The following is a 17,718-nucleotide window of genomic DNA, read 5'->3' on the forward strand; positions in this document are numbered from 1 at the left end:
GATGTGTGGAAATACAATTAAATCTAAGATTCGGAACGAGGAGATACGTAAGAAGGTAGGCGTTGTACCCATTGAAAATAAGATGAGAGAGAATCGTTTACGGTGGTTTGGACATATTCGACGAAGGCCTAATGATGCTCCAGTTAGAAGGATGGAGAAATGGGAAAATATATTAGTTAAAAGAGGTCGATGTAGGCCTAGGAAGACATGGATGGAAGTGATAGGAAAGGATATGAATGCTTTGAACCTCACCGAGGACATGGCATTGGATAGAAATGAATGGAGGAGAAGGATTCATGTAGAAGACCCAAAATGATTTTCTTTGTTGGTTCATATCGCTAACCCCAATTGTTTTGGGATGAAGGCGTAGTTGTTGTTGTTTGTTGTTTGTTGTTTGTTGTTTGTTGTTTGTTGTTTGTTGTTTGAAACTCCATGCTCCATGATTAAATAAGATGATCCACTGACCATCTAAGATGAATTACACGCTTTTGATCCATTAAAAACGTTTAGATCAAGTTTATTATGTCAAATGCTCAAAAAAGATCGAGATTCGACCGTTCAATGGTCGAATCCCTCTTTTAGCGACTAAATCAAATTCCAACCAAGCTTTCCCTGATTTTTTTTTGTTTATTTTATCATGTTAATGCTTATTTTACATATTCAAACATCAAAAGTTGATTTATTGCATTATTTATATTTTTTTATGGTTTTTGCATGTTTAAATTAGGTTTATTCATGTGCTTTTTAGATAATACGTGTTTTTTATTCCAAACACGCGGGAACATTGTTATTTCATTTGCGTTTTTCTGTCAAAAAAATTTGCTTTTTTAGGATTAAACCGTGAGAATGTCAATAATTCCCTATAAAAAAAATCAGATTATTTTGGGTTCTGTAACCCTGTCAAAAAATAGAGAACCGAACCGTGATTTTTAAACCGTGAAATTGCTACATGGATTCGGGAACAACTTGCCAACGCGATATCTCCCTCGTCAGAGATCCGATCGACGATCCGTAAGTTGCAGTGGTTTTGTTTTTATGTCTAGTAATTCTTGTAAAATTTTCAGATTTTTCCATGGTTGTTTGATATTTTTCCTCTGTTAGAAATTAGAATCTGTTTTTGTCAAGCCGTTACGCATTATTCGAACCCTAGGCCAACTTGCGTGAATCGTACTGCCCTAACCGAAGATCCGATTCATGATCCGTAAAAAGTCACAGATTCAGCAGAGTATCTAGTTTTATCAGTGTGATTTCTGTAATTTTTTAACATTGTCTGCTATTTTTAATTAAACCGAAATCAGAACTGCCTGTTTTTTAGTCGTTACGTGTTCGCCGGAATTAAGCGCATATTGCCGGAGCGATATCTTCCTAACCGAAGATGTTTTTTCGGACCTGTAAAAAAGGAAATCTTTATTTGTCTGTCTAGTTTCTCTGTGTAAAATTTTACAAATTTCTATGGTGGTTTGATACCTTATTCGGATCTGACATTGTGACAGGTTTGTGACCGCAGGTAAAATCCCTTATTTTTCTTGTTTTTATTCAATTTTCGTATTAGAATAATCTAAAAATTTATGTTTTCCAATTTCAGCTTAATTTTAGGGTTATCAGAAGTGCATATGCCATTTTTTGTTAATTTTGTAATTCGTTTGAGGCTTTATTTGATTAAAATGCAAAAATAGGATGCCCGCGAAGTCCCGATTCGAGTAAAACACCGGCAAAAATTGCTCTTTTTGTGATATTTTGAATTTTTATGCATGTTTTTCATATTTTTAGGGTTTGATTATGTTTATAATCATGCTAGGGTGCTTCACACCCGATTTGATGTTTATTTGAATTCATTTGAGCCCTAAATCCAAAGTTTTACAAAAAACTTTTCTGAAAACCCTGATTTCAAGGTCATAGTCTTGTTTTTGGGGGTATTTTTATCATTTTTCTCCAAATTCTGAATTTCAAAGTTATTTATTTTTATTATTTATTCAATTTTGCATCAGATTTTATTATGTTTATCTTAGGGAAACATGGAAAAAGGCTTGTATCCGGATAAACCCAGTAATTTTCATATATTATTGGATAAATCCAGAAAAACCAACATATTTTCACTAACAAGCTTTCTAGTTTTGCAGAGACATTCAAGACTATATTTCCTTTTATTTTCTTTTATTTTAATTCAATTAGTTATGTAAATTAAATTGTAAATTTGGAATAAGAATTTACTTTTCCTGCTTAGAATAGGACTGCATTGCATATAGTTTTATTTTTCAATAATGTTAATGTGTGATGAATGATGATTCATGCATATTCAAATTCACCATGGTCTACACGTATGACACGTGCACTAGCTTCTAAGGAGTTGACAAACTCGGTGGGTTTCGTATTTATGGTCATAGTCAGAATACGAACAAAACCCAAATTTATCATCTTTTTCTAAGCCACAAATGGCCTACACTCTTAGGCATCTTCAGAAATCATTGCATACTTCAAAGTTTTTTCAAGTATTTTCTCCTTTTAAAACCAAATGAGATATTATTCAATACATATTCGTGGCCATAGTCAGGGATATGGAAAGAATTTATTTCATCAAAATTCTATAAGGCACATAAATTCCTTTTTCAAATGATTTTCTCAAATTCTTCAAAAAATACTTTCTCAAATTGCATTTATTCATTCATCTAGGTTAGATTGCATCATGAAAATATTTCATAGGGCCACACGCCCCTTCTTCTGATTTACCTCATAAATTCATCTTAGAGAAATTGATTTTCTCAAAGTTGCTAGATTTTCCTCAGAAAGTGATTTTCATTTCTTCAAAAAGGTTCTCTCAACATGGTTCAGAATTTTCAAGGTGTCCCCTTTTCCAAGTATTTTCCAATTATTCCAAGCAAACATCATATTTTCAATATGCATTTTCTGAAATTCATAGCATATGTCTGATTCTTTGTGCATTTAGGAATAGAACACCGATTTAGACAAGTTAAGCAAAACAAAGCACATAATTGATCCTTGATTCGATTACCCCTGGTTATGGTGCCAGGAACGGTTGAACCTCGTACCGACAGGCGAGTCTCATTCTTCGAAATTATCCTACATTTTAAAACGAAGGCGATTTATTTTCAAAAACTTTTTCAAATGTCAGTTTGACTTGCAAAAGTAAAATTTTGCAATGATAACAGTCATGCTTGTAGTGTCTCCAATAGATACATATTTGTGAGTTGTTTGCGTATTTGTGGAAGACCACCATTTCATTACATGGTATCAAAGCTGCGGAGACCTTAGATCGTGAAGTGCTTTTGTCTCGATTTTCATGCCTCATTTGCAAAAGGTGTTTCATCACCTTGTTCTTGGTTCAAGAAGATTTGTTTGAAGAAATGAGGACTTGTGCTACAAAAATTGGTTTTGTAGCCTCTCTCCTATCCTCTTGGTTTTTTATTTCTCTCTTTCCTCTTGTCTAGTTTTCTCTTACCCTTGTAAAAGATGGATGACAATGATAAAATCACCATCATACCCATGAAGCTAAATGATACGAACTATGTAATGTGGGTTTTGATTACGAAGCACAACATATGGGAAAAAGGTTTATGGGGTATAGTGGATGGTTCTGATTCGGAACCTAAATTATCTCTTACCAAGAAAGAGGGTGATAAGGAGGTTCCTCTAACGAAAGAGGAGAAGAGCAAGGCATTAGCCAATTATGAGAAAAAATGGAAAGAGTGGAGGATAGGGCATGCAAAAATTATGTCATAGCTAATTAATAACGTTGACATTAAAAAATGCTCTTGTCTTGCTAAGTTTGAGTATGCCGATAAAGCTTGGAAATACCTTAAAAATATGCATTCCCTTAAAGATATTGCACATGTGTGCAATCTACAAGATAATGTCCTGACAATAACTCAAAAAGATAAATCTATTCGAGAATATTACAATGAGTTGTCCGAACTTTGGGAAGAGTTGAGTCTTCTTGAGCCCAAATGAAATTGTGCCGAAGATATCGAGCTTCGCCAAAAGCAACTCGATATGAAACATTTCTATCAATTTGTAAATGGCCTAAGGCCAGAGTTTGAATCCGCCAAATCGGCCCTTTTACATCATGGAAAATTTCCTTCTATTGTTGATACTATAGAAGAATTCACTATGGAGGAAAATAAACTTAGAAAAAGTACTCCAAAAGTTGATGATGACTCAATTCTAGCTGTATCTAGACCGCAAAATCATACTCGCACTTACAAGCCGCCTTATTTTGGAAGGCAAAATGGTGACTTTGACAAATGAAAAATCATTTATCATCATTGTCATGAACCGGGGCACTATAGGCTTCAATGTCCAAAGTTAAAAAGAAGAGAAGAAAAAAGAGTTGAATTTGTTGAATCTGAGTCAAAGGATCAAGATGCACATGTATCAATAGCTTAATTGATGGAAATTCTTCAACCTCTTCTCAAAGGGGTATACTCCTCAACTGAAGCCTCAACTGAAGCGGTTGTTGCATCTTTCTCTAGTCTAGGTAACTTTTCTTGGCTTTTAGATTCTGGTGCTTCTTTTCACATGACCCCGAATGTCAATTGTCTATCTGAATGTCTTAAAAATAACTCAAGTGTGTCAAAAGTTTTTACAGTCGACGGCACATCTCTTGAAATAAAAGGAGTAGGATGTTTTGAAAATTTTCAAAAATCCAAAAAAATTGTTATTCTAGAAGTTAGATATATCTCTAAAGTAAATTTGAATCTCTTATCGGCTTCGCAAATATCTGACTATGGATGTAATCTCTTCTTCTCTTCTAATGGTTGTTGGGTATAGGATCATCAGTTAGGGAAGCTAATTGGGAAAGGTCATAGAGAAGGACTCTATTATATGGACCTTTTAGAATCGTCCAAGAATGCATTTTGTTATAATGTTCAGAAATTAGAATTGGATTTATGGCACAAAAGACTCAGCCATCCTCATATGTCTAAAATTCAATATTTTCCAAGTTTGGGAAAATTTTGTAATTCTGAAAGTTTTTCTTGTAAAGACTGCATTTTTGGCAAAATGAAAAGATTACCTTTTCTTAGTAGAACTTTTGTTTCTTCACGACCACTTCAGTTAATTCATTTGGATGTTTGAGGTCCAACACCAGTTATCTCCAAAGGTGGTTTTGCATATTATGTCATCTTTATTGATGATTTTTCTAGACATACTTGGATTTATTTTCTTAAACATAAATCTGAAATTTTTACCAACTTCCAAATATTTCACAAAATGGTTAAAAATAAGTTTTAAAATGATATTTTCATCTTTCACACTGATTCAGGAAGAGAGTTTATATCAAAAGAATTCAAAGACTACCTCAATCTACATGGCATTAGACATTAAAGATCATGTCCACAGACTCCACAACAGAATGGCTTAGTCGGACGTAAACATCAGCACATTATGAAAATTACTAAGACTTTGCTAATTGCAAATCAGGTTCCAAAAAGTTTTTGGGTTGAAGCAGTCCTAACTGTCACCTACCTCATCAATAGAATGCCATCTTCCTCATTAAAGAATACAACTCCAATAGAAAAACTTTTTAAGTTAGCTCCAGATTATTCTAGGTTAAAAGTCTTTTGATGCAAGTGTTTTGTTTTCACCAACAAAAATGGCAAACTTTCCCCTCGTGCAATCCTATGTGCTTTTTTAGGATATGCTGATAATCAAAAAGGCTACAGGTGTTTCAACTTTCAAAATGAAAAATTGTATGTATCAAGAAATGTATCTTTTTTGGAAAAAGAAAGCTTCTTTGAATTCGAAAACTCCAAGGATGTCACTGAATATTCCTTTTTAATTGATCTTCCTTCAAAATTCAATGAATATGATTTTGAATATGACCTTGACAATGATCAAAGTCTTATTGCTATTGAAAATGATGATGATAGAGAGCCAATTCATAGAGATGTTAGCCTACAATATTCAAGACGTATAGAGCAAAATCTTTCATGTGCTTTAGAAAAATACTCTGAAGTTCCACCTAGAAGGACGTCTAGAATTTTTAGATCTCCTAGAAATTTGTGTCTTACGAATCTTTTTCACCCACCTATAGGGCTGCCATTGTATTAATACAATCATATGTTAACTATCATCCTATTTGTAAGCCAAAAATCATATAGAATGGACACAAGCCATAGAAACTGAATTGGATGCATGAGAAAAGGCCAACACCTGGACTATCCAAGATATTTTTTCGGGTAAGAAACCTATAAGATATGGATGGGTATACAAGGTCAAAACTAAAAGTGATGGAACTTTGGAAAGATATAAGGCCTAACTAGTAGTGAAATGATATGCTCAAGAGTATGGTATCGATTATGAAGCAACATTCGCTCATGTTGCTTGTATGACCACTGTTAGAACTTTAATAGCCTTGGCCTCAATTAGAAAATGGTCGATCTTTCAATTAGATGTGAAAAATACTTTCTTAAATGGGAATCTCATCGAAGAAGTATACATGCAAGCCCTACCTGGTATTAGTATTCCTAAGGATAAAGCTCTTCGTCTAAAAAAAACTCTCTATGGTCTTAAACAGGCTCCAAAAGCCTGGTATGACTGATTTAGTCATGTTATGATTGATATTTAATTTCAACCTTGTTTAACTGACACTGCTTTGTTTATTAAGAAATTTAATGTGAGCATCATTATTCTTCTTCTCTATGTGGATGATATGATCATCACCGACGGTGACAAACAGGGAGTTGCAAACCTTAAAACTCGCTTTGAAATGACTGACTTAGGTTTATTAAGATATTTTTTAGGCATAGAAGTTGCTTATTCCCCTCGTGGGTACTTGATATCTCAATCTAAATTTGCTTTTGATATTGTTTCCAGGTCTGGAATTACAGATGATAAGAAAGTGGATACTCCATAAGTTGTTAATGCTAAAATGAAGATTAATGATGGAGAACTTCTTGATGACCCTACTCCTTATCGATAGCTTATTGGAGCTCTTTCTTATCTTTCCATTACTGAGTCAGATATAGCTCATGTTGTTCATACTGCGAGCCAATTTCAGCATGATCTCACCTCGATGCATATGGGAGCAATCTTGTGAATTATTAGATATTTAAAGTCTTCACTTTTACGACGACTCTTGATGTATGCTTCATCGTCTTTAAATTTAATTGCATACATTGATGCTGACTAGCGAGATGATCCTAATAATAGGCACTCAACCACTGGTTTTTGTGTGTTCTTAGGTGAATCTTTGATTTCGTGGAGATGTAAGAAGTAGCAGAAGGTCTCTCTTTCCTCTACCGAAGCTGAATTCAGAATCATGGCAACTACCACTATGGAAGTTGTTTGGCTCAGACGATTGCTAACCGATATGAGAACTGAAGCGACGCAAGCTTCAAAAATATGTTGTGACAACAAAAGTGTCATCTACATTGCAAGCAATCGGACGTTCCATAAACGCACCAAACACATTGAGATGGACTGTCACTATGTCAGAGATGAATACTTACATGAAACCATCAATTTGTCATATGTTGCATTAACAGATTTCTTCACAATGTCACTCGCTACTCCCCGATTTTACTTTCTCTTAGACAAACTTTTGCTCATTATACCGTAAGTTTGAGGGGGAGTGTTAAACTGTAACATGTAATGTAAATACACATATAATATATATAATTTTTATAATATATATTATATATTTATATTTTTAATATTTTTTATTCTTTCTTTTTTATTTTTTTATTTTTTTATTTTTTTTTTTGCTAGTTCACATTGAACTAGATGGTCAAGATCTCGTTAGATCTTGACCATTCCTATAGCCATTGGACTAGGTCCAACAGACTCTTAGGAAGAGCTTCTTAAGAGCTCTTCCTCTCCTCCTCTACTTCTTGTATAAATAGGGGTGAACCCCTCCCTTGTAACTCAATGCTTCTTAAGCATTTTTTGTTATAAATACATTATTATTTATTTCAAGTGTTCTTCCATTTATACCCTTTCAAGGGTCATGCTTGTAGTGTCTCCAACATACACATATTTGTGAGTTGTTTGCACATTTATGGAAGACCACCATTTCATTACATCATCTGCATATAGAAAAACATTAATGCAAAGCATGCAAGATAACCTACACTTCCCAAGCAAATTACAAATAAAAAGCACCAAAATGTAATGCAAAGACTAAACTAAAGAGTCTGGAAGTCTGACATAACTGCTTTGCAGCTTGCACCCATGAGGGTGAAACCCGACTTGCAACTTCTCAAATGGTGGAGGGCCTACAGAGTCATTATTTTGAGATAGCTTCAAATGGGAGCGAGAGAATCCAGAATATTTCCGACTCATCTGCCACTCTTCGTAAAGGGATTGCACTAGACCACCTAGTATAGACATCATTTTGGATTCCAGACATAATATGCCACTGTGTATTGGTGTTTTTATCTCCAAACGAACCTACAAATAACATTTATTCAGCAACATAAAGACCAGCAAAAAACAAGTTTAAACCTTTTCAATGAGTTTTTATTGATTAGAACAGAAATCAAACTTTTTAATGTTATGTTACAGTAATTGCATCACCAGAGAAACATAAATTCAACATGCCAGGGAAATCATATATGTATATAATCGATTAATGACTGGTCCAATTTCACTTATGGCATCTTTTAATTAGATGGGCTTTAGATCATTTAGCAAGACAATGCAAGCACAAAAACTTTCCACAAGCATGTAAAGTAGGGAAGCTATGAAGAATGATGAAGCATAAACTGATAAAGCTGATGCAAATGGATATAAAGTTGGATCCTGGATAAATAAACTGATCATTCAAACCATTACGAAGCCTTACATATGAAAATATGGCTTAAAATCAACTAAAAGAGAGAAAGTTGAAAGAAGAAGAGTAAAATTGGAACACCCCCTTATCAAATACCTGAAGAATTCCATCAAGTAAAACAAGACTACAGTCAATCTCACTGGAGATTACAACAACAAGCGTGCTTATGAGATATCCCAAGATGTATGGCCAGGATTGGTGGAACGACCAAATCAAGTACTCATTGTAAAAATATCTCAAAAAGAGATAAAAGTGCACAACACCACAAGAGGTATGTGCACAAAGGCACAAGAATACTTTAGAACAAATGTACACAAAGGTACAATAGAGAAACGCAAATGCACAAAGGCACATAAAAATAAAGAATCTTTATTTGAGAAGAATGGAGAACAAAAGCTCCATGAAGTGAAAAATACAAAGGGAGATCTCCCCTATTTATAAGAACTAAGGAGCCTTGGAGGGGCTCCACTAGCTGTTGGAGCCCCTCCAACGGTTAGAATTCTAACCGTTGGAGGGGCTCAACAGCTAGTGTTGAGCCCCCTCCAAGTTGACCTTAGTCAACAAAAATAAAAAGAAAAGAAGAAAAGAAAAAAGTAAAAAATATTACAACATATTCATAATTATGAATATGCGCAAAAGAGGAGAAATGACTATAATACCCTTGTGGGTTTTACAAGAAGAAAGAGAGACATATATTTACATATATCTAAAGATGGATACATATACATATATAATATATATATATATATATATATCTTTAGATATATATATATATAAGAGATACATTTTAACACTCTCCCTCAAATTTAGGGCGCAATGACCGAAAGTTTGCCAAAGAGAAAGTTGAATCTGGGTGAGCAAAGCGCCTTGGTGAAGAAATCTGCCAACTGATATTCTAAAGTCACATAAGGAAGGTCGATGTTTTTTTGTAGATATGCTTCTCTAACATAATGGTAGTCCATCTCAATATGTTTTGTCCGCTCATGAAAAGTGTGATTTTTAGCAATATAGATTACACTCTTATTATCACAACACAACTTTGTGGGTCCTTGGATTTGAATTCTCATGTCTTGCAGCAACTAATGAATCCAGACAATCTTCATAATTGTAGAAGTTATGGCTCGATATTCTGCTTCAGTGGATGATAAGGACACCTTCTGTTGTTTATTGCATCTCCATGAGACCAGTGATTCTCCTAAAAAATACAAAAACCTGTGGTGGAGTGACGGTTATTTGGGTCACCTCCCCAATCAGAGTCAGTATAAGGAATTAAATTTAATTCTGAAGATGAAGAAAGAAACACTCCCTTATTTATGGTTCCCCTTATGTATCTGATAACTCGGAGAACGGCGCCCATATGGACGGATGTAAGGGCAGGCTGAAATTGACTTGTAGTGTGTACGGCATGTGAGATGTCGGGCCTTGTAATGCTAAGGTACATTAATGATCCCACGAGTTGCCGGTAAGGAGTAGGATCATCCAAAGGTACTCTGTCATCAATCTTCATTTTGGATCCTATAACTTCAGGAGTCTCACAAACCTTATTGTCTGTGATGCCGGATTTGTCAATAACTTCGCATGCAAGTTTACTTTGTGATAAAAAGTAACCCATGTGAGAATAGGCAACTTCAATGCCTAAAAAATATGTGAGATACCCTAAGTCTGACATTTCAAATCTTTCTTAGTGTATTTTTTATACTTTTGATCCCCTTGATATCACTACCTGTAATCAACATATCGTCAACATATAGCAATAAAATTAGAATTCCTGCATCAGACTTTTTGATAAACAAGGCAATGTCAGTATAGCATGAAATAAAACCATTTTGTACCATTATTTTGTTAAATCGATCATACCAAGCCTTGAAGGCTTGCTTTAAGCCATAGAGTGTTTTTTGTAGATGAATGACTTTACCTTTGGGTACATCCATGCTCGGAAGAGCATCCATGTAAACTTCTTCATTTAGATCTTCATTTAAGAATGCATTTTTTACATCCATTTGGTATATGTTCCATTTTTTAATGAATGCAATAGTGATCAAACATCGAACGGTAATCATTTGTGCAACAGGAGCAAAAGTCTCCTCGTAATCGATATCATATTCCTGGCTATAGCCTTTTGCAACAAGTCGTGCTTTATATCTTTCAAGACTCCCGTCACTCTTAGTTTTTACCTTAAAAACTCACCTACAACCTATTGTTTTCTTTTCATTTGGTGGAGATTGAAAAACCCAAGTTTTGGCTTTCTTGAAAGCTCTAAGTTCATTGTCCATTGCATTTAATTTTTTTGCTTCTTCAAAGTTCCTAGGTTCTTCGTAGGAATGAATGGCACTAAGACATGCCCTATGTTTTGGAGAAAAAGATTCATAGGATATAAATCTAGAAGGATTTCTTCTAGATCTTTTGGTTCTTCAGGAGTGGTTTAAGATAGGTTCATTTGGTTCACTATACTTTTCAATTGCACTTCTAAATGTATTTCTATCTCTATATGTGTATGCAATTGGTTCATTAATCGTTTCTTCTTCACATTGAATAGGTAGTGGAATAATTTCATTCATTTGTCTGTCATCAATCTCTTCATCATCACTAAAAATATCTTCATTTCTAGATAATAATTCAAACAAGAAAGAATAATCAGCATCATTTTCAAGAGATTTATGTTCATCAAATTCACTCGTATTTTCCAAAAAAGTAACATTTCTTGAAACATATAGTTTGTCATTTTGAATATCATAACACCTAAATCCCTTGTGTTTCCGAATACCCAAGGAATGCATAAGGGATGGCTTTGGGAGATAATTTATCATTTTTGTCAGTGAGGACAAAACATTTACAACCAAAAATCCTTAATTTGTTGTAGTCGGGTTCCTTTTTATGTAGAGTTTCAAAAGAAGATATTTGATTCAAATTTTTTGATGAAAGACGGTTTATGAGATAAACCGATGCAAGAACCGCTTCGGCCCAAAATCTTTTAGGTATGTTTTGAGAGATAAGTAAGGTCCTAGTGGTTTCAATTATATGTCTATGTTTTCGTTTGGCCAAGCCATTTTGTTGAGGTCTTTTAGAGCACGATCTTTGATGGATAATTTCATTGTTTTCAATATAACTATTACATTCATTTGAGAGGTATTCTCCTCCGGAATCGGACCTAAGAATTTGTAGTTTACCATTGAATTGATTTTGTATCATCATATGATAGACCTTAAAGGTTGAAAAAACTTCATGTTTATGTTTGAGAAAATATATCCAACAATATCTTGTATACTCATCAACATAAATAACATAATAGGAAAAACCTCTCTTGGATACAACGGGTGTCGGTCCCAATACATCTGAATGCACAATTTCAAAAGGCTTAGTCGAAAACATTGTTTTTTGTCCAAGAGGTAAGCTTCTCATTTTCCCAAGAATACAATCATTACAATTGAAGTTGTCTTTAGATAAATTTTTAGCAAAATGTAAATAAGAAAGCTTAACAATATTTGGATGCCCAAGGCGCTTATGCCAAACATTTATATCTTTATGTTGGCAATATTACAAAAAGAGTGTTTTAAAATTTGGAGAAATTTCATATAATATAGATCTCCTTTCCAAAAGCCTTCCCCAATCAACTTCCCGGACCGGCGATCCTGTATCCAACATTTATTTGATGAGAATTTGATATCACATCGAGAGACGGAAAGAAAAGTTAAATTTAACTTTGGAATAAATCTAACTTTAGGGATAAAAAAACCTTGTTTTTCAAAATCTCCAATTCCTTTGATTTCAAGAAAAGCACCATCCGCAGTAAAGACAAAGGAAGATAAATTTTTTGTGTATTTAGAAAGAGCAAAAATGTTTGGAGTCATATGAAAGGAGGCACCCGAATCAAAAAGCCAAAGAGTCTTACTAGGAGGAGAGAAGGTTGACATGGCGACCCCAGAAACGGATCCCTTGAGGAGAGGTTAAAGAGCTTCCATGATTTGATTTAGAGATAAAGTAGCATTGTTGGAAGTTGATGATCCCTCCTCTTTGGATGATTGGAATGTTGTAGACATAGCCACCATCTTTTTCCACTTTGGACATACCGGTTTAATATGACCCGGTTCTTTGCAAAAGTGACATATGATTTTGCTATAGTCACTTCTACCATATTGCCCACCATTTTCTCTTCCTCCTTGATTTTTGTTGAAATGGGGGGTCTATAAGTTTTCACATTATTCCCCGGTCTAGAAACGACATAGGCTCCCTCATCTTCTTCTTTAGAAGGAACGACCAACACACTTTGATTGGTTTTATTCATTCTCAATCTAGTTTCTTCTTCACTCAATTTGTTAAGCACATCTTCTAGAGGTGGGGAAGAGAAGGAAGACAAAAGAGAGGATCTAGTTTGATCGAACTCGGGTCTAAGCCCATTTAAGAAATTGAAAAAGTGATCATCTTCTAATTGTTTATGTCTTAACTCAATCGCCTCTCCGCTCCATTTAGGTTCTTGAAGAGCAAGTTCATCCCAAATGGTGGATAATTCGGCAAAGTATTCTCTAATAAACATTTCTCCTTGTTGGATGGTTAATGCCTTCTTTTGGAGATAATACTTGTGAGATAAGTCTCTTGAGGTGTACATTCTCTCAAGGTACTCCCATACTTAAAAAGCTTTCTTGAATTTTAATATATTTGCATTTATCCTTGTTTAGTTCTTCATTTCCTATTCTTCATGCCTTTTGTTGTACTCTTCAAAGGCTTTTTCTCTCTCTTCATCATCAAGAACCTTAATTTCACCCTTTTCAAGAACAGTGATTTTAGGTTCGGGTTCGGGAATGGTGGCTTTGGCATATCCCCAAAGGCCTTTTCCCTTAATATGAGCCTCCATGTTGCCGGCCCAAATATGGTAGTTATACCCATTCAATTTAAAATCAAGGGAGAAATGCGAGTCCTTTTCACCCATAGAGACAACTAAGAGAGAGTAAGTCTTCAAAAAGAGAGTGAAAAATTAACCTCCAAGGCTCTTCAAATTTTCCTCACGAATCAAAATAGAGTAAATGATGAGCACGTTCTTCGAGGCAACCTTCAAGAATAGCACAAACACCGAGCTCTCCTTCTTTACAAACTTTGTTCTGATACCACGTAAAAATATCTCAAAAAGAGATAAAGTGCACAACACCACAAGAGTTATGTGCACAAAGGCACAAGAATACTTTAGAACAAATGTACACAAAGGTACAATAGAGAAACGCAAATGCACAAAGGCACATAAAAATAAAGAATCTTTATTTGAAAAGAATGGAGAACATAAGCTCCATGGAGTGAAAAATACAAAGGGGGACCTCTCCTATTATAAGAACTAAGGAGCCTTGGAGGGGCTCCACTAGCTGTTGGAGCCCCTCCAACATTTAGAATTCTAACCATTGGAGGGGCTCAACAGCTAGTGTTGAGCCCCCTCCAAGTTGACCTTAGTCAACAAAAATAAAAAGAAAAAAGAAAATGAAAAAGAAAAGAAAAAAGTAAAAAATATCACAACATATTCATAATTATGAATATGCGCAAAAGAGGGGAAATGACTATAATACCCATGTGGGTTTTACAAGAAGAAAGAGAAACATATATTTACATATATCTAAAGATGGATACATATACAGATATATAACATATATATATATATATATGTATATGTATCTATCTTTAGATATATATATATAAGAGAGATACATTTTAACACTCATTTGCTTGACTAGATCATTTGAGGACCAAGCTCCTTTATATATATATATATATATAGGAGATAGAGAGAGAGAGATGGCATCCATGAAGCATAGTCACCTTCATCATTCATCGTAATTTCTCACCAAGGTTCTTTTCTCTGAGAGATTTTCAATAAGTGTTTTTTCTAGGGAAAATCTCAGGAGTTTTGAAAACTAAAAAAAATATAATAAATAATAATAAAGATAAGAAAATAATATGTTTTGTATCATTTTTCTTGCAAAAAATAAGGAAATATTTTTTTAAAAGTTTTTAAAATAGAAAATAAACAAAGAATACAAAAAACTGGGCTTAAAATATAAAAATAAGAAAAAAAATCAATAATATTGTGACTATCATGATATTTTGGCGATATCATCAGCTTACCTTACATTGCCAATAATATCATGGTATTTTCAAAATATCGGTGATATCACTGACTATGCCTTGAAGTACCATACTGTCCAGTAGAAAGTCATGGTTGCATGCAAATTTAGTTACTATGGTTTGTTTCTATTTAGCAAGAAAAATCCTTTGGAGCTAATTGTGTTTGTTTTTGGTCGATTATAGAATGCTGATTATTATATTCCTATAGCTTCTTAACCTTGTTGGATATAGATTGGCTACTTACTGAATCAAGGATTGATTTTATCGAAATTGAGCTGGAAGTAGGTCCATCTTATAGGAACTGCATCATTTTGAGAGGATACTATTTTCCCCAGCTTGTATCTTCAATAACATGGATCCTAAGAAACTAGCACTTCTTGGTATAATAGGATAAACCTTGGATTGGAATCTTTCTCCAAATTATCAGTAATTGAGTCATGTTCTGAAAAAAGTTTTGGGACTATCCCTAGCTTGGCAATGAAAAACTAAGAAAAAAAAAGGATTTATTTCCTCTTGATGATAGATAAAAAAGATCATGTTTATTAAAAAGAAGATTTGAAAGGTTGATGATATCTCAAACTGTTATTATTAATACAAAGAAACTGTATGTCAGAGAACTTGCACAAGACACACTTCTGTAAATGAAATAAAAGGAATGCAGAATCTAGGCGCTTCTAAATCATAAAAGAGCATGACAGACGAAAACCAACAAACCACATTGGAATAAATCAGTTAATTTTAAAAATGTCCAATTACTAGAGCCCCATTCTGTTGAGTTAATATGAAAAAAAAATAATCAAAGCAAAATTATATGAAGCAATGGTTCATTGCTGCTAGTATTTTGTGTTCGAGATGCATAAATCCATAAAATCAGCCTGATCCACAAACCCTGTTTGAGCTAATGGTAATCTAGAATTTCAGATATGAGGGCGGCATAGAAAGAAAAAAATCATAAGAAGCAGGAAAGTTTTGTTTCTAAAGCAATACTGTATCATCCCAAAACCAAAAAATAATAAGAAAAAACCTACAACAAAAGACTGTGTCATCCATTGCTTGCATAATTGCATTTCAAGAAAATAATTGCTTGCCATCACAAGAGCATTGGTAGTATAACCAACCTTAGTGCCAGGAATAATTTCTTCTGTGATTGATAATATTGGAGAATATTCTATCGCAGTTACTTCTGAATGTCCATCAGTGAGACAGAACATCAAAAGCCTTCTAGAGCTTTTAAATGATACTTCAATGCTACTTTGGTAGATGTCCCTAACAGACACAACCTGTTTAAAGGGGAAAATACAAATAAATACATCATCACAGACAAGTAAAGCTGTTTAAGGTAAATGCAATTTATATACCAACACGACCAGCAAATCTTTGTTTACATTCCAATAGGACAATGTTTCATGATAAGTAAACTTTAGAAATACTGGACCTCGCAAACTATTGCTTAAACATGATATTCAAAAGCTAAACATGCCATCAGATGCATTTCTATATAGAGTTTTCAGAACTACAACATTTTCTAGTCAATTACTCAAGTACGATAATTTTCTTTGAAAATAAATGATTAAAAAAATTCAATCGTTTTGGATTTAAACATTCTTTTTATGGTTAATTTGGTTAATTTGACCTGAAAAGTGCAAGCATCTTGACGAAGTCAAATCAAAGAAATACAATCTTTCTCTGTAAATTCAGCATTGGACTTTTATGCATAGGATTTAAACATGCCCTTTTTATGGCTAATTTTGTCAATTTAAACTAAAAAAAACACAACCATCTTTATGAAGTCAGATCAATGTCATATCTTTATAGTTTCCCTCTTTCAAACCATCAAAGAAGAAGTTATAGAATAAAACACTAGTATTTCAATTAGTCTACTAGTTTGATGCCCTCTCTTTTTGTACTTCAAGGCTCAACTATGTTTCACCAGCTTTCTTTGGGGCTCAAAACTCGATCACCTTTCTCTTTTTAATGTTGGGTGAGTTGAATTTGTAAATTTAACCTCAAAATTACGAGCTTGTTGATGATGGTACTTAAAAATAAAGAGCTACTAACATTTTCATTCATACTATATAACCCATTAGAAATATCAAAATCCACAAAAAAAAAAAACCAGGAAAATGGTTTGTGGGCACACCTGCAATACTTTTGGGCCTTGAAGATGAGACGATTTCTTAAAGAGAGAAGGTTCAGGGAGTGACCTCCCACCGATTGCTCGCAGGTCCATGTTGGCCAACTCTGCCTCCACGGTTTTCTCATCAACTGTGGTGGTGGTGGTGGTGATGTTGGTGTCCATCAATGAGCCGATGGTCTCTTCGACGTCCTTGAAGCACCATCCCCTCGACATAAGGGCTCTCAAAATGACCTCAATTTGAGCTAGTCTCTCCATCTTGTTTTTCCTCTCTCTCTCTCTCTCTCTCTCTCTCTCTCTCCTGCAAAGAGAACCAAAACGGTGCTGCTGCGTTTTAAACTTGGTCAAGTTCTCTGGAAAATATCGCGATATTAAAAAAATATCTTCTCGAGAAAACCTCGGAAATTTATTGGTGTAGGAAACATACAAACAAAATAAAAATTTTCAAAAAGAAATCTTAATTGTTGTGGCATCTTCTTGTCATAGCACGTTATTTACGAAACAAGCGATTTTTTCCGTACCTTTTTTTCTTCTACACAGAAAGCTGGGAGTTAGGCAGACCCCAACCAGTTATACAACCATACCATTTGGGGTTCGAACTAGCAACAACCCAACACCAGGTGACGTGCACTAACTGCTCCTACCCAACAAGCGAAGGCAGGCCCCGTCGGTAATATTGTGTTTTTTAACAGCA

General features: G+C 34.3%; 1 protein-coding gene across 1 annotated transcript in view; it reads right to left on the reverse strand.

Moving 5' to 3' along the window:
* The window catches only part of LOC149815183 (tudor domain protein (DUF1767)), a 69,561-nt gene extending 52,240 nt beyond the window's left edge, over positions 1 to 17,321 (reverse strand). Inside the window, exons 1-3 of the mRNA XM_089989030.1 lie at positions 17,031 to 17,321; positions 16,009 to 16,170; positions 8,169 to 8,406 (exon numbers count right to left, since the gene is read on the reverse strand). Of these exons, the coding sequence (XP_089845156.1) occupies positions 8,169 to 8,406; positions 16,009 to 16,170; positions 17,031 to 17,282 (652 nt within the window). The 5' untranslated portion in view covers positions 17,283 to 17,321. The remainder of the gene's footprint in view (positions 1 to 8,168; positions 8,407 to 16,008; positions 16,171 to 17,030) is intronic.
* Between the last annotated feature and the right edge of the window lie 397 nt (positions 17,322 to 17,718).

Source organism: Nuphar pumila, chromosome 15, assembly GCF_984573655.1.
Source record: "Nuphar pumila chromosome 15, dmNupPumi1.hap1.1, whole genome shotgun sequence".
Classification (NCBI taxonomy): domain Eukaryota; kingdom Viridiplantae; phylum Streptophyta; class Magnoliopsida; order Nymphaeales; family Nymphaeaceae; genus Nuphar; species Nuphar pumila.